Source organism: Lissotriton helveticus, chromosome 3_1, assembly GCF_964261635.1.
Source record: "Lissotriton helveticus chromosome 3_1, aLisHel1.1, whole genome shotgun sequence".
Lineage (NCBI taxonomy): Eukaryota > Metazoa > Chordata > Amphibia > Caudata > Salamandridae > Lissotriton > Lissotriton helveticus.
Window position 1 is genome coordinate 764,467,107 of NC_136061.1, and position 14,139 is coordinate 764,481,245.

The 14,139-nt window shown below is 51.1% G+C and overlaps 1 protein-coding gene across 2 annotated transcripts in view; it reads left to right on the forward strand.

Annotated features, from left to right (window-relative positions):
• Window positions 1-14,139, forward strand: part of LOC144822931 (SIN3-HDAC complex-associated factor-like) — a 92,408-nt gene that overhangs the window by 63,539 nt on the left and 14,730 nt on the right. For both annotated transcript variants that reach the window (XM_078680971.1, XM_078680972.1), the window contains exon 5: window positions 3,855-4,002. In XM_078680971.1, the coding sequence (XP_078537097.1) occupies window positions 3,855-4,002 (148 nt within the window). The remainder of the gene's footprint in view (window positions 1-3,854; window positions 4,003-14,139) is intronic.

Here is a 14,139-nt window from a genome sequence, read left to right on the forward strand (position 1 = left end):
TCCGAATAAGCAGCGGTTTTGCTGTGCTGTCGTTTATTCTTATCCTGGTTCTTCGTTCGGTGTAGAGCAGTTTTATCTACTTGGCAAAGGTTTGAGGCATACCTATTCGCTGCAGCCAAGAGAATAAGAACAGCCATTCTGTAGACCTTCGATAGGATCTTGGCATTCGTATTTATTAATAAGTGGCCTATCTGAACCGCACTGTTCTGGCAGTTTGTCCACTTTAAAAAGTGTAAAAAGCAAGGCTCACCTAGTGAGGGGGGAAACAGCCCCTTCATGAATTCCTCTTTTTTTATGTAAATGCAATGTCGGTAGATCCCTTATGCTTTTGTAAAATAACCCCGTTAGGCCATTTAGCCCAGACGTTTTTCCATTCGGCAATAAACGGATTGCCTCCTTGATCTCTTCCACAGTGATGGGTTGAGTCGGTATTCTCGCTGATCCAATGATAACCCACACCAAGGCTATATATCCCCCAGACAGTCCAGTGTTTATTTTCTAAATGTTCACAGTGGCTGTACATAACTCTACCCTAAACAACTGGTCTAGCAGTGTAGTGTTTAGGAATCGCCAGCTGAAGCTCATCGGTGTGCTCCTGAGTACAGTTAATACCAGTTTAACTGGGTCCTGGTCTGAATTTTTTGGGCTTATGGTTCACCTCCTCCGCCTGGACACTTACCTCGTGGGTGGCCAGCAAGTAGTCCAGTCTGGACCTCAAGTCCTGCACCAACGAGGTGAAGGTCCCTTCCATTCTATTGGGGGTTTCTGCACCCTCCAAAGGTCCAGTAGACTCCATTCTGCCATGCCGTCCCGTATTAGGTTGGCTGCTTGTTTTCCCGGACCTTTTTGAAGTGTCCTGATTTGTCCAATGTCCGGCCTAGGCAGACATTTAGGTCTCCTCGCCGTATAATAACTGATGAGGGAAGGAAGTGCAGTTTGGCCCATATCTGAGTGTAAAAATCACCATCATCTATATTGGGTCAATATTTGTTTATTAGCGTTGTTATGGTGCCACATAATTTGCTCTGTACTATAAAGGTGTATCAACCTCCAGAAGGGGTGAACGCAAAAGGAGTAGCGATTCTTTACCAACAATAATACCCCTATAGAGTATGATTAGTAGGAGAAGGTTAATCATGTGGATGCACATCTAGTGGCCACCGTGAGTTCCTGTGTGTCGTTTTTAAGTTGGTTTCCTGCAATAGCGGAATTTGTATATTATGGCGGTCGAGATCTGCTATGACCTGGCATGTTTTATGGTGGGTTATTTATACCCCGTACATTCCATGTGAGTAGAGCTATCCGTTGTGAAGTCATGACCAGAACTCTTGGGGCACTGTATTCCAGGAGCTATGGAATCCCCTCCTGCTTGTTTTGTATATGCACATGGTGATAACATTTGTTGAATTTGCGAAAACCGTATTTAACCCATCAGAAAATAACCCCCCTCCAACCACATCAGCATCACTATGATGCTAAAGCTCCACCACATGTTGCACAGCTTCAATAACCGATGGCTACATCGTGCTCAACTAAATCCAGTATATACTGGTATAACAAAGATAGTGTGCAACTGGGGATTACCTGCTGTGGGGCAATCGGAGTATCTGAGAACCTTCAGGTGAAAAAGGAGGTGGAAAGGAAAGACCAGTGTCTGTCGGTAGGTGTAGTCTAAATCAATGAGGAGTGTGGAAACCTCGTTATAGAAGTTACCAGGTGATAATCCTCTATATGATTATATCCACAGAAGTTCAATAAGGGACTCAATAGGCTGTTGTCAGCTTCTCGCATCTGACCAGACGGTTCAACCGCTTAGTTCAGAAAGGCACTCTGGAGTTGCGCAATCAAAAACTGGCCTACCTCACTGCGCCGCCTGTCATTTGGCTGAACAAAGTGTAGTTAGGACAGCAGTTGAGACTTCATAGCTGGAGTCAGAGTGGGGTGCTATGGATAGTGTGTGTACAACAAAGGTACATTTCCAGCGTGTTCCTCATCGGCTTCTGTATGTGACCGTTTGATGTAGTCCATTGCTGCTTTTGGGGTCTTGAAAGTCTCCCACCTCCGGGATGCTTCAACTTTAAGAGCAAGCAAGCTTAATTCAATTTGCTGTAGCGGTTGATGTTTACTCATGGTTACCCTAGCCATAGTCTGGAAAGATTAAGATCTTCTTATTCATCAGTAGACCTGCTTGTCTTTGCAAGTACCATTCCTTTCAGCTTAGTATTGCCATTCCACTCTGTTTGGTTTTGGTAGGCCATAGACATTCAGACCTCCTAACCCCACCCCAGATTTGCTTTCCATTCATTCATTGCTGATTCATTGAGTACAGGGTTTCTCTAATTGTGTGTTTTTTGTTGTTGGTTTTTTCTTCAATCAATAGCTTTAGTGGTGTGTAGGCGTTCATGCACCACATCAAGGATCTGTTTCTTACCAATGAGCATCTCTCGTAGGAGAACCTCCCATCTGCTTGTCATTCTGACTTTGAATATGGTGACATTGAGGATTCAAAACTCATTTTAGAGTTTTTTTATTGTATTTTCATGGTACACCAACTAGATCTGCAATTCCCCACATCTCAGCAGCCATCGCTTGCAGTGGCCTGACTCCTTATTAATTGCTGGGCGCTCTACATCCCAGCCAGTCCAGAAGCAGGCTCTTCCCCAGGGACCTGTTGGCCCTAGAGCCACACATGCCTGTGTCAGCTCTGCCTTCCCAAGACTGCTCCCTGGCACAGCCCTGGAGGGTAAGCAGGAGCGCGACCTGGGCTGTCCTGGTGTGCTGCTCACATCATTTAATGGTTCACACCCATCCCACGCAGGACAGATCAGCACATTGACGGCCTTGCGCGACTCATGCGGCTGCACACCTAGCATTCCAAGCATGGCGCGTCTTGCTTCTGATGTGCAGCAAGAGAGTGAATGCTATCTTGACTTAAAGTGCTACGGAACACACTCTGCTTACAAAGGCAAATTCTGTCTTATGAAAGGCAACTGCAATAGTTTCATTGCTGCTTCTCCACCTCTGGATAGCTTCACACTGCCACCACCAGTTCTCCAGCTGTTTCCTGAGGCAACAGAGTATGAAGTCACTGTGGCCCTTGTGTCCTCCCAGGAATCCTGCAAGCTTTCACCACCCCAACTTCAAACCAAACAAAGCATGATGTGTTCCACAAGCTTTTGATGCCAATCTAGAGGATGAGATTCTAGCATGTTTGGTAGCTCTGCTTCTTGGTTCAATCTATTAGTGCTATTTATTTGCTGCCAATAGTTTGCTCTTCTGTGTTTTAATTTTGGTTCCTTGGTGAAAGGAAGGCAAGCTTGTGCATCCCAACATGACCTTTGATGTAGATTCCAGAAGGCTTTAAAAATGTATTTCGCCTATTGACTGGGATTTTTCAAGGATGTTACTGTCGACAGGGCAGAGCCACTTCTTCCTTTATCAGGGGCCCTGGCATTCTTAGTAACCGTGAATTACAATTGTTGGTGTATTTGAAGTATATTAAACGGTTTCCTTTAACTGAAATATTTCATTTGTTTGACCAGTATGTAGTAACGCTGTGCCCACCGCAACCCACATATATTGTCCTACAAATGTATTGGAAGCGATATGTCCTGGCTTACAAATATAATGTAGAATTTCATAGTTGTACATTGTCCACATGAAACACCAAGGTGCAAGTCCATTATAGTCTATTGCCTTAATTCTTGGCTTGCCTATGTGGGCTTGTAAGCCATGCCTGAAGGTGTACGTATTTGTATGCAGAAATGTGTAATTAAGTAGTTGCTCAACACCTTTCTCACCTTCCCTTTTTTTGTTCACGTGTCATACTTTACTGTGTTTATAACCCTTTGCAGATTCTGATGCGCACAGCACATCGAGCAGTTCTCCATCTCAGTCCCCAAGTTACAGCATCCATTCTGATGAAAGTTCAGATACAGAGATCCAGAGCAGCCGCTCCTCTGTACCACTTCTTTCATTTTTGGATCTTACTTATTGGAAAAGGTATGCAGTTTCAGCATGGCGTTATATGAAATTGATTTTATGGTTGAAATGCCTTACTGTTTTGCAACATTTTAATTTGAGTTACACTTTAGTGGGTGTGGATCTTTGTAGTTCTCATCTACCCTGGAACCATCAGTGGTTTCTCAGGTACTATGTTGTCATGTTCCTGCCCCGCACCTGCATGTATGTACATTTTTGCAAATCACTTTTGTAAATTTAAGTCCAAAATTAAAGGTGTATGGTGGTGTGGGTGTGTTGTGTGCAGCAAGAAGGATGTTAATGTGGACAGTGAAAGGAGGTTGTCAAGTAAGGTGGACCAGGAGATACGTTGGATGGCTTTGAGAGTGGGCACTAAATACTGGGTAAGGTAGAGCAAGTTTGGGTAGGCAGATGCACAACAGGTGTGTTACCTGTGAAGGACTGGCTAAAGGTAACATGTGAAAACCCCGCCTATTACAGTTAAGTTATTCATTTGTTTATTTGTGATGAAGTGGCAGCACTCTGGATGGTTAAGCGAGAGTTTGACAAAATGTGGAGACTAATGGAGAAATGTTACATTCTGCTCTCCCTACATGAAGGGGAAGACCCTTGTGAGGTGAAGGACCCTGTAACATTTCTTCTGTTTCCCTATTGGTCCTGCTTATTACCTAGTCCTCTCAGTTTTGTAACCGGTATTGTCTTGGAACTGTGTTGCAGTTGAACAATAGTTACTTGTCGTACAATTGGGACCTATGTATATTTGTCCATGATTTGAAAGTTTGTGTTAACCATCATGTCAAAATCCGATTAAGTGTAAAATGACAGCCACTAGTCGCATCAGCACTTTGTTGGGCCACGATGGATTATAGTGGCCAGAATGTGATGCGCAGAGAGGAGAAACAGAGACCACAAGTTAGCAATTGATAACGCCACTAGGAGCGTGCAGCATGGTACGCACCTTGGGCTGCCCATGTAAAGAGTGGGCCCGTCTACGCCCCATGTAAAAAGTGAGTCCATCTTCCTGGAAAAGACTGGGCAGGTCCAGGTCCCTCAGCTCTTCAATAGCAGGTTCGAACACAAAGGAGCGATGGGAAAAAGGAAAGTAACTCCCACCGTCACCGGACAAAAAGGTACCCAATCCGATACCTTAGCAAATGTTGTGTCTGATGCAGTGTTTGTCCTTGAAAAAGAGATTCCTAATACAGTAGCAAGATTTGAGGCAACCCATCAGTTAATTACTGCACAGGGAGAGACTTGTGAAGGGCCATGGGGGAGTACCCTCTTTTGATCTTCTAATTAAGAAACCAGGAGAGGAATGGTGGGATAAGCCTCTTAGTTCTGAAAGAGGCAATCCCTGTTTTGTAACTTATCCTATTTTGACTATCTTTGGGGCCAGCATCGGATAATCCTTCATCACAGAAAAAGAAGACTTTTGCTGTAAGACCCTCTGACATTTAACCTGGCATCCTCTAAAGGGTCAAATAATGGACAGGAAGGAGGGAATGTAACCAAAGGTTAGCTATAGGTTTGGCAACCAGGCTTATTTGAACAAATGCAAACTATGCTTACGTCATTTCATGGGACGTTGTTAGGTCATGTGGATAAAATTAATGGTTGACTCCCTACAATAGAAAACCAAGTAGCTCTGTGCGGTGAAGCCATATGGAACTTAAGCAAAGCCTGGCTCAAAGGCGCTGAGAATGGTGGTGGTAATAGACCATCTGCCCCAGCTCCATTGGGAGGGGGGGGTGCATGGAGGGGGAACCTTGGGGTGCAGGAACATGGATGCAATCAAATTACTTTGTAATAAATCTTCCACACCCATCTTTAACAATCCCAAGGCTGACTGTATCAAACTGATCATTCTAAGTATATTCATCTCACTTCCGGGGCGGCTCAGTATGTGCTGGTCCTGGCAAAACTTAGACCCGTTGCTGAAGGAAAGTCGGAAATTTGGACTAATAGAAGTCTGTACACTTTGGGACAAAGTAGAACTTGTTAAATGAAATGGTAAAGGACATATTTGCAAGAATGTGGAACTGTGTGGGGCGAGGGGGTAAAACATCCCGGAGTGTGTGCGCTAATCAATTTTAGACCCCACGCCCACCAATCTGGTTGTGAGGATTCTGATGAGGCTTGTACTTGTTCATATAGAAAATTGGATTTTACCTGTCCCACTTGGGTATTTCTATAGACCGAGGAAGCAAAAGATGGACGAATGCTGAACAAATCAAACATTCTCCCCCAATCAAGCGATCTGGGTTAAATCCATCATTCTCTTGCTCACCGTACCACCCCAGTTTAGACTCCGCCATGCAAATCAGTCCTGACCCTGCTCCTCATGGGAACAGTCCAGCCCAAACTACCAAGCCAGGTCTTCCCTGGACCAGAAACAAGCATACTGTGACTGGTTTCAGGTTATCACTCCTCATCAGCCAGGCTACCTCGAATTCAGTGGCACAGTGGGCCCGGGACCCACGTTTGGTCCAGATCACAAGAACGACAGTACCACTAGAAAAACAAGCCCCCTCTGATTATTCAAGTATACTTCCTGCTTCCCAACCAGGACTTTAACACCATCAGACCAATGTTTGACCTAGGCTTTTTAGGATTAAATATTTTTATTGAGCATGTCAAGACAGGATGGATACAAAACAGCCATATAAAATCACTCACTACGCCGAAGAGCGACGTGCAAAGCAAAGCATTGAGTGGAGGGGACAGCACTGTTCTCAGTTACCTGGGGCAGTTATACACAGCAAGCCGCCTACAACCCAGATTGGGCCGGCCGCGTTGAAAAACAGGGTGATTTGCAAACTCGTCTGGCTTTGCAACCTGCTCCCCCCCGGGTGGAAAAACAAGGGTAAGAAACTGCGACTCGGTGTTCTCCGTGCCCCAGTCCGGGTCGCCATTCCCCTTTTCTGGAGGCTGCATGGTCCACCAGGTGCTTGTGCATCCTTGTCTGTGACATACAATAGAACAACTCACCCCGCCCGAGACCCCAACAGCCACTCCTATGGAAAAACCCAACCTTCCTCCCCCCCCCCCCCCCCCCCCCCACCGCACCCTGACCCCGGAACAACCCCAACAAACCCCCCACCTCCCTCCCCCTCCCGCCCCTCAGGTGGTCCATGGTTCGTTCGTCAGCCCTTCTCCTGCACCTCTACTACTTTCGGGCGGGTCCCCCTTGGTCCCCTGCCTGGTCTGTATCGGTTAGCCGTAACAGTCTCAGATACCGTGGGCATGTAACTTCCACAAATTCGGATGACAAGAGGGACAAGAATGGCTTCCAAAGCTCCGCGTACTTGGCTCCCTCACCCGCCTTAACTAGGGAGAGCCGCTCCATGCCCAGCACTGTCCAGAGGCGGTGGAGCCAGCCCTGGCGCGTAGGGATCTGCGCCGACCGCCAGTGCGCCAAGATATTCTGCAACGCTGACCCCAGCGCGATGGCTATCAAGCGGCCCCTCCTGGACCTTAATGGATAAGTCAAGGCATTAGGCAGTCCCAGAATGACATATGCCGGGAAGCGGGGAATGTCTGTCTCAAAGTGGGCATCTACATCGCTCAAGACCTGCCTCCAGTAGTCCTGCAAAAACTCGCAATCCCAAAGAATGTGTGTTAATGTCCCCAGCTGACCACAGCCCTGCCAACATAGCGGATCCTTACTGCTATCCATCTCATAGATGCGCTCCGGAGTGTAATACCAATAGGTCGCCACTTTCGTGAGCGTGTCCGTGAGCCCCATATGGTAGGCCGAATGTCGCGCTCTGTGATATATCCCGTCCCAATCCTTGTGGGAGAGAGTTCTCCCCAATTCTCGCTCCCAACGCGCTCTACTCGCGCTGTATGTGTACTTGTGTTTGAGCATGAGTGTTTTATATAGGTCTGAGATCAGTTGCTTGTCGGACTTCCATGAAATCAGCCAGCGCTCAAAGTCTGTCATCCGTCTATCTGCAATAGATTTGATCGCGGGGTTAAGGGCCCAGTGTCTGACCTGGAAGTATCTGAGCCTTTCAGACTCTGGGAGACCATACTCCTGACGAAGCTGTAGAAAGGGGACAATTCCCTCCGGCCCGTACATATGGCAAAGCGCCCGACAGCCCGCCGGTTTCCAACGCTCAAAGGCCTTCTTGTCCATCCCCGGCTGGAAGTCAGGGTTGTCAAGGATGGGTGTGAGCGGCGAGGGCACGGTGGTAAGACCAAGAGCTACTCCCACCCGGTCCCATATCTCAAGCGGGACACGCGTGATGAATGATGCGTAAAGATTGGGAGGCCTATGCATACGGTGCATGAACGGGATCTCCTGCAGGGTCCTCCCGGCCACCGCCTGGTCCTGAAACAACCAGTGTTTCCCGGACTCCCAGCGGACCCATTCCGCCAAAAAGCGTAGTTGTGACGCCTGGAAGTATGTTGCCAGGTCCGGGATGCCTATCCCGCCCTGTTCCGGAGCAAGCATCGCTATCTGAGCCTTCAGGCGGGGTTTCCTCCCGTTCCAGATAAATTGTGAGAGCTCTGAATGTGTTTGCTTTATCCACCCCCTGGGAGGTGTGAGGGGTATAGTTCGAAAAATGTACAGAATTTGGGGGAGCACCGTCATCTTAATTGCCGCCACCCGGCCAAGCCACGACAGCGGGTAGTGTTTCCACTGCCTGAGTTCCCGTCTTATTTTCTGCCTCAAGTGGGAGTAGTTCATTTCCACCGTGGTCTGAAGAGAAGGAGCCAAACGAATCCCGAGGTACGGGACCGCCTCCCTGGCCCATTGTATAGGAAACCTGTCTTGTAATGCTGCGCGAGTGCCCAAGGAAACGTCCAACGCCTCCGACTTCGTCATGTTGACTTTGAAGCCTGATACTCGACCAAACTTAAGCAGGTTGTCAAGGCATGCCGGCAGGGAGCTACGGGGTTCAGCGAGGGAAAGGAGAACATCATCCGCATACAGGCTGATCTTGTGCAGGTCTCCTCCGAATTTGATCCCCCTGACCTCCGGATCCAAGCGAATCATTTGCGCCAATGGCTCCATATAGAGCGCGAACAACAGGGGGGATAATGGGCACCCCTGCCGAGTGCCCCGTTCGATCTTGAAACGCGGCGAGGAGCAGCCGTTCACTCGCGCCGTGGCCGAGGGGTGTTTATAGCAGTTCAATACCCGGGTCCTAAATTTCGGGCCCATACCTGCCCCAACCAGGACCCTCTCTAAATAGGGCCAATGCACCCGGTCGAATGCCTCTCGGCATCAATGGCCAGCAGCATATACTCCCCCTGTGTTCTAGACGCCTTTTCCAATAGATGGAGGGCCCGCTTGGTGTTGTCGGAGGTCTGGCGCTCCGGTATGAATCCGGACTGGTCCGGGTCGATTAGCCCCCCCATGTACGGGGCCAACCTAGCAGCAAGTATCCCTGTGTAGAGCTTGAGGTCCACATTTAGAAGGGAAATGGGACGAAACGCTCCACAATCTCCGTGGTCCTTACCTGGTTTAGGTATGACCGCGATGGAGGCCTCAAGTAGATCTCCCGAGATTGACCCTTCCTCCGCGAAGGAGGTAAAGAGCCTAGCAAGCAGCGGGGCAAGTTGTGCGCAGAAGGTCTTATAGAAACTCGCCGGGAAACTATCCGGGCCAGGCGCCTTGCCCAGCTTGAGCCGGGAGATCGCCGAGATAACTTCCTCCGGTCGGATGTCGGTCTCCAGACTGTCAATTTGGTCCTGGGTCAGCACCGGCAGTGGGATCGACGCCAGGAAGTCCACTACCGCCTCTGGGTCAGATGAGCCGGCTCCGTAGAGCTCCGTGTAATAGTCACTAAAGGCCTTGGCTATCGCTCGATCTTCTGTGACAGGATTACCGTCTCTTCCCCGCAGCGCCCTGACCTCCCGGTTCTGTGTGACAGTGCGCAGCTTGTGGGCCAGGAGGTGCCCACACCTGTCACCACCAGTGTAGTAGAGATGTTTGAGTCTCAGCGCCGCGTATTCCGCCCTGTCCAGATCTAAGGCCGCCAGCTGTTGACGAGCAGCCTTCAACTGGCGCCATATTCGAGGGGCCCCTGTCCGTCTGTGGATCTGCTCTAACTCCCTGGTCTTCTGGGTGAGTTCGTCCCTTTTAAGTTGGCGTTCCTTATTTTCCGCTGCTGAGAGGGAGATAAGTTCTCCCCGTAACACTGCCTTCATTGTCGCCCAGTGGGTGGCCAAAGTGGTGTCCCCAGTATTATTGTGCGAAAGGTAGTCTTGTATTGTCTTTTGGATCGAGGCCACCGTGTCTGCCTTGTGGAGCAATGAGTCTCGAAGCCGCCACACTCTATCAGTCCGTGGCGTCGGCGGTCCAGTAAGAGTGATGGTGACTGGAGCGTGGTCAGAGAGAGACGCTGTGCCAATGTCAACATCCGTGACAAGAGACTGTGTGGACAGTGAGACAAGCAAGCAATCCAGGCGAGCGTATGTTTTGTGTGCTGCCGAGAAGTGTGTGTAGTCCCGTGTCCTTGGGTGAAGCGCGCGCCAAGCATCCACTAGCCCTAGATCCTTCAAACGGAGCACCCCTGCCTGCGAAAGCGCCCCCACCTGACTAGTGCGCTGGCAAGATCTATCTAACTGGTTGTCAAAGACTAGATTGAGATCACCCCCTAGCAGGAAATGACGATCTATCGAATCAGTGGCCTCGGCCAAGGCTTTAAGCAGGAATTTCTCTTGCCCCTCGTTGGGGCCATAAATAGAGCCAATCGTGCAGTTCAGACTACCAAGTGCAAACCTGTATACTAACAATCTACCTTTAATTTCTGCGACTTTACCCAACACCTTGCCCTTAAACTTGTGCGCGACTAGAATAGCTACTCCTGCTTTCTTGTCCGGGCAGGAAGAGTGAAACTGGTGGGGAAATTTACTAGATTGAAGGCGGTGGCAATCTCTTGCCAGCAAATGCGTTTCTTGAAGGAGGCAAATGTCCGCCTGGGACTGTTCAAGGAGCAGTAGGACCGCTTTACGCTTCACCGGATTGTTCAGCCCTCTCACGTTTAACGTGAGTACAGTTAAGTCACCCAGCCCCATCTACAGGACAGGGACCCCCGTTTTGCCATAGTATCGGACCCAGCTCTCCCGCCCGTGGTACCCATCAGCAATACCTCCACATGTGCAGCAGACCCGCCAGAACAGCAGACCTTGCCACCCCAGTTGACCATGGACTAACACCCGACCCCTCAACTCCCTCCGCCCCTCCGTCTCCCCCAACCCCAACTCACTCCCCCCTTCCCCCTCCCCAACAACTGCAAAAAGTCAGTCTCTCATCCAAGGAGGAAAAGTAGCAGAAATAAAGGAAAATGTAAGGTAGTCTTACTAGTCTGTTCGGGAAAGCCTTCCCGCCAACGGCCATGCGGCCAGAGCGAACCCTCAAGACATTAGTTGGCCGAGCGTCCTTCATCCCGTGGGGCCGGCACTGCTGTCCGTGGCCACTGCTTCCACCGCAGCGCGCTGACCCGCCTCGATTTCCGTCGTCGGGGGGGCTTCTTGACTCGTCTCCTCCTTCTCTGGTGGCTCCACTGCGACCTTCTCCCTTCCGCACCCGGTGCTGATCCCTGGGCTTCGGTCCCGTCTTCTGGCTTCTCAATTCCCAGCAGTGTGCAGGCCTCCGATACCGAACGCAGTTGGTATTGTTTGTTCTCTAGTTTGAAAACTAGACGGAAGGGGTGGCCCCAGCTGTATGGGATGCTGTTCTGTTGTAGGTAGGTCGTGACGGGCTTGAAGAGTCGACGCTTGTGGAGCGTGAGCGCCGACAAGTCCTGAAACAACTGCGGGGATGTGCCTTGGAAAGTTATTGATTGATTCTGGCGCGCTTTCTGTAGTATTTCTTCTTTGGTGCTGTAGTCCTGCACGCACACCAGGATGTCTGGGGGAGGGGCGGTCCCTGCGCGTGGCGGTCCGGTCCGGTGAGCTCTGTCCAGCCGTAAAGGAGAGTCCAGCGGTCGCCCCAGCACGTGGTTGAACAGTTCCCTTGCGTAGCGAAACACATCGCTTGTGGCGTCGGACGTGGCTACATTGCGAATGCGGATATTATGGCGCCTTGAGCGGTTTTCCAGGTCATCCAGGTGGAGTTGTAAATCCACTTGCTGGTCGTGTAGCCGGATAATCTCCTGCTGCTGGGCCGCCAGCTCTGTGTCCCTGTCGTCGCTTTTGGTTTCCAGGTCCGCCACCCGCTCTCCAATACCGTCCATCTCGCGTCTCACCTCTCGGATTTCACTGGTGAATTCTGTTTTGAAGGTCTGTATGTCGCCGCCCGTAGGGACGCAAAGAGAGACTCCAGAAAGGCCTTTGTGATGGGTTCCGTCCCGCTGTCGGCGGCCTGATCCATCTTCTTCAGTGCCGGGACCCCTGCGTCCTTCTGTGGGGGGGGGGGGGGTCAGTGTTTTCGCGAACAAGTCTTTCACAGTTTTACCCCTGGGAGGCCTGTTTGACGACATTCCGCCGCTCCGGTGTTGGTGCCTCTGATGTGAGGATCTCTGCCTGCGTCTCCCCTGCGTGCGAATCTGCCCCGTGACAGCGAATGGTCGCTGGCTCGCCACTGGTCGGCGCGGCCTCGCCCGTGTCCCCCGCAAGGGTGTCCTCGGTGCAAGTGGGCCCGTGAGTGGCCTGTCCCAGGCTCGTGTTCAAGGGGATCTGCTATGGGCCGAGTCCCTGGCCCCACATGGACGGGCCCCTCTCCCCTGAAGAGTCAGCCGCCACCTCCAGCGACCCTGAAAGCCTCCTCCTGAGTTGCAGCACCCCCACCACTCAAGCCCGGGGCCCTTCCTCCCGTTGTGCCGGGGCGGGTGCCTCACTGCGCATGGAAAGTCAGTCTGACCCGGCAGGGCCCGAGTCCGTGGCCCTACCCGCTGCTGACCGGCAGGGCCCCTCAATGATGGCCTCTGCCAGGGGAGACACAGTCTGCCAGGCCCATCTCCGAAATGCTCTGGGGGCACGCCGCCACCGGGCCGATATGCCCGTCGAGGGGGTCCTCCGCTCCAGGCCTCAACTCACACCCCCACTCAGGACTCACCGCTCAGTCGCCTGCTGTTCCCGGGGCCAGTCCCCACCGGGGGCTCTGCCACTCGCGGTACGCCTCCGTCTCCACTCGGGGGCCCCGCTGCGCCCAGACGCTATTCCGCCGTCCGGTGGGCCATGCACCCAGCTCCGCCGTCTGCCCGGGAGCCTCCGCTGCCTTTGCGGGTCTTCGTGGTGGCACCCGAAAATCGCGGGAGACGCCCGCCGCTGGCCACGCCACGCTGGGCTGCCGCTGAAGGGGGTGCGCTGCTCGGCCCCGACCTCCACTCCGAGGCGGCCTCGCTACCAGGCCGGAGGGTGGAGGGGCGCCTCGCGTCTCTGGCTCCGCAGCGATCCCGCGCTGCCCCTTCCAGCGCCTCAGTCGCGTCCACTGGGTCCGTCCTGGTCTGTGTACGGTTCCGACTGCTGAAAGCCCCTGTCCAAGGGCGCAAAGGCGTCGGAACCGGTGCTATTACAGGGCCGTTGGCAGGAGGTGAGGCGAGACACGTCCGCTCACTCTGCCATCCTGGCCACGCCCCGACCTAGGCTTTTTAGACCGATTTATGAAGACACACAAATTCCAAATGAGTACTCTTCAGGAGGTGATTTCCTCTTCTAGAAGCAAACAATCTTCTGGTACTTTTGTATATTTCTACATCCTGATGACATTCAGCATACCGAAGATATGAGGTTTGTAATGAAGGGCATATATTTCCCATTCAGAGTTCTAGCTAGCTTTTGGCATAAAATCTGCTTCAAGAATGTTCAGAAAGACCTGTTTAGCAGCAGATCAAATAAGGCAATAAAAAATGAGGGAATATCCAGGTAAAGCAAGTTCTTTTCTGCAACACAAAAACACACCTATTTTTTTTTGTCACTGACTCCCAAGGAAGGTAGAGACTTTTCTGGATGACAGCACAATACACCTCACTGTGCATTGCCAAGCCAGCCATGAGAAGGAGTGTGTTGCTGTAACTGATTTCCCTTTACCAGACCTCTCCATTTCTGCCCGAGAGGAATGGAATGACGTTTTTGTGGATCACTGCTTCATGTATTCCACTTTTTCAAATGCACAATTGCATCAGACCAATTCAGGAATGGTTAAACAATCCATGGTTACAAACTCGGGTGGGGACGATCCAGCGGTGTTGTGGTAAGAAAGCA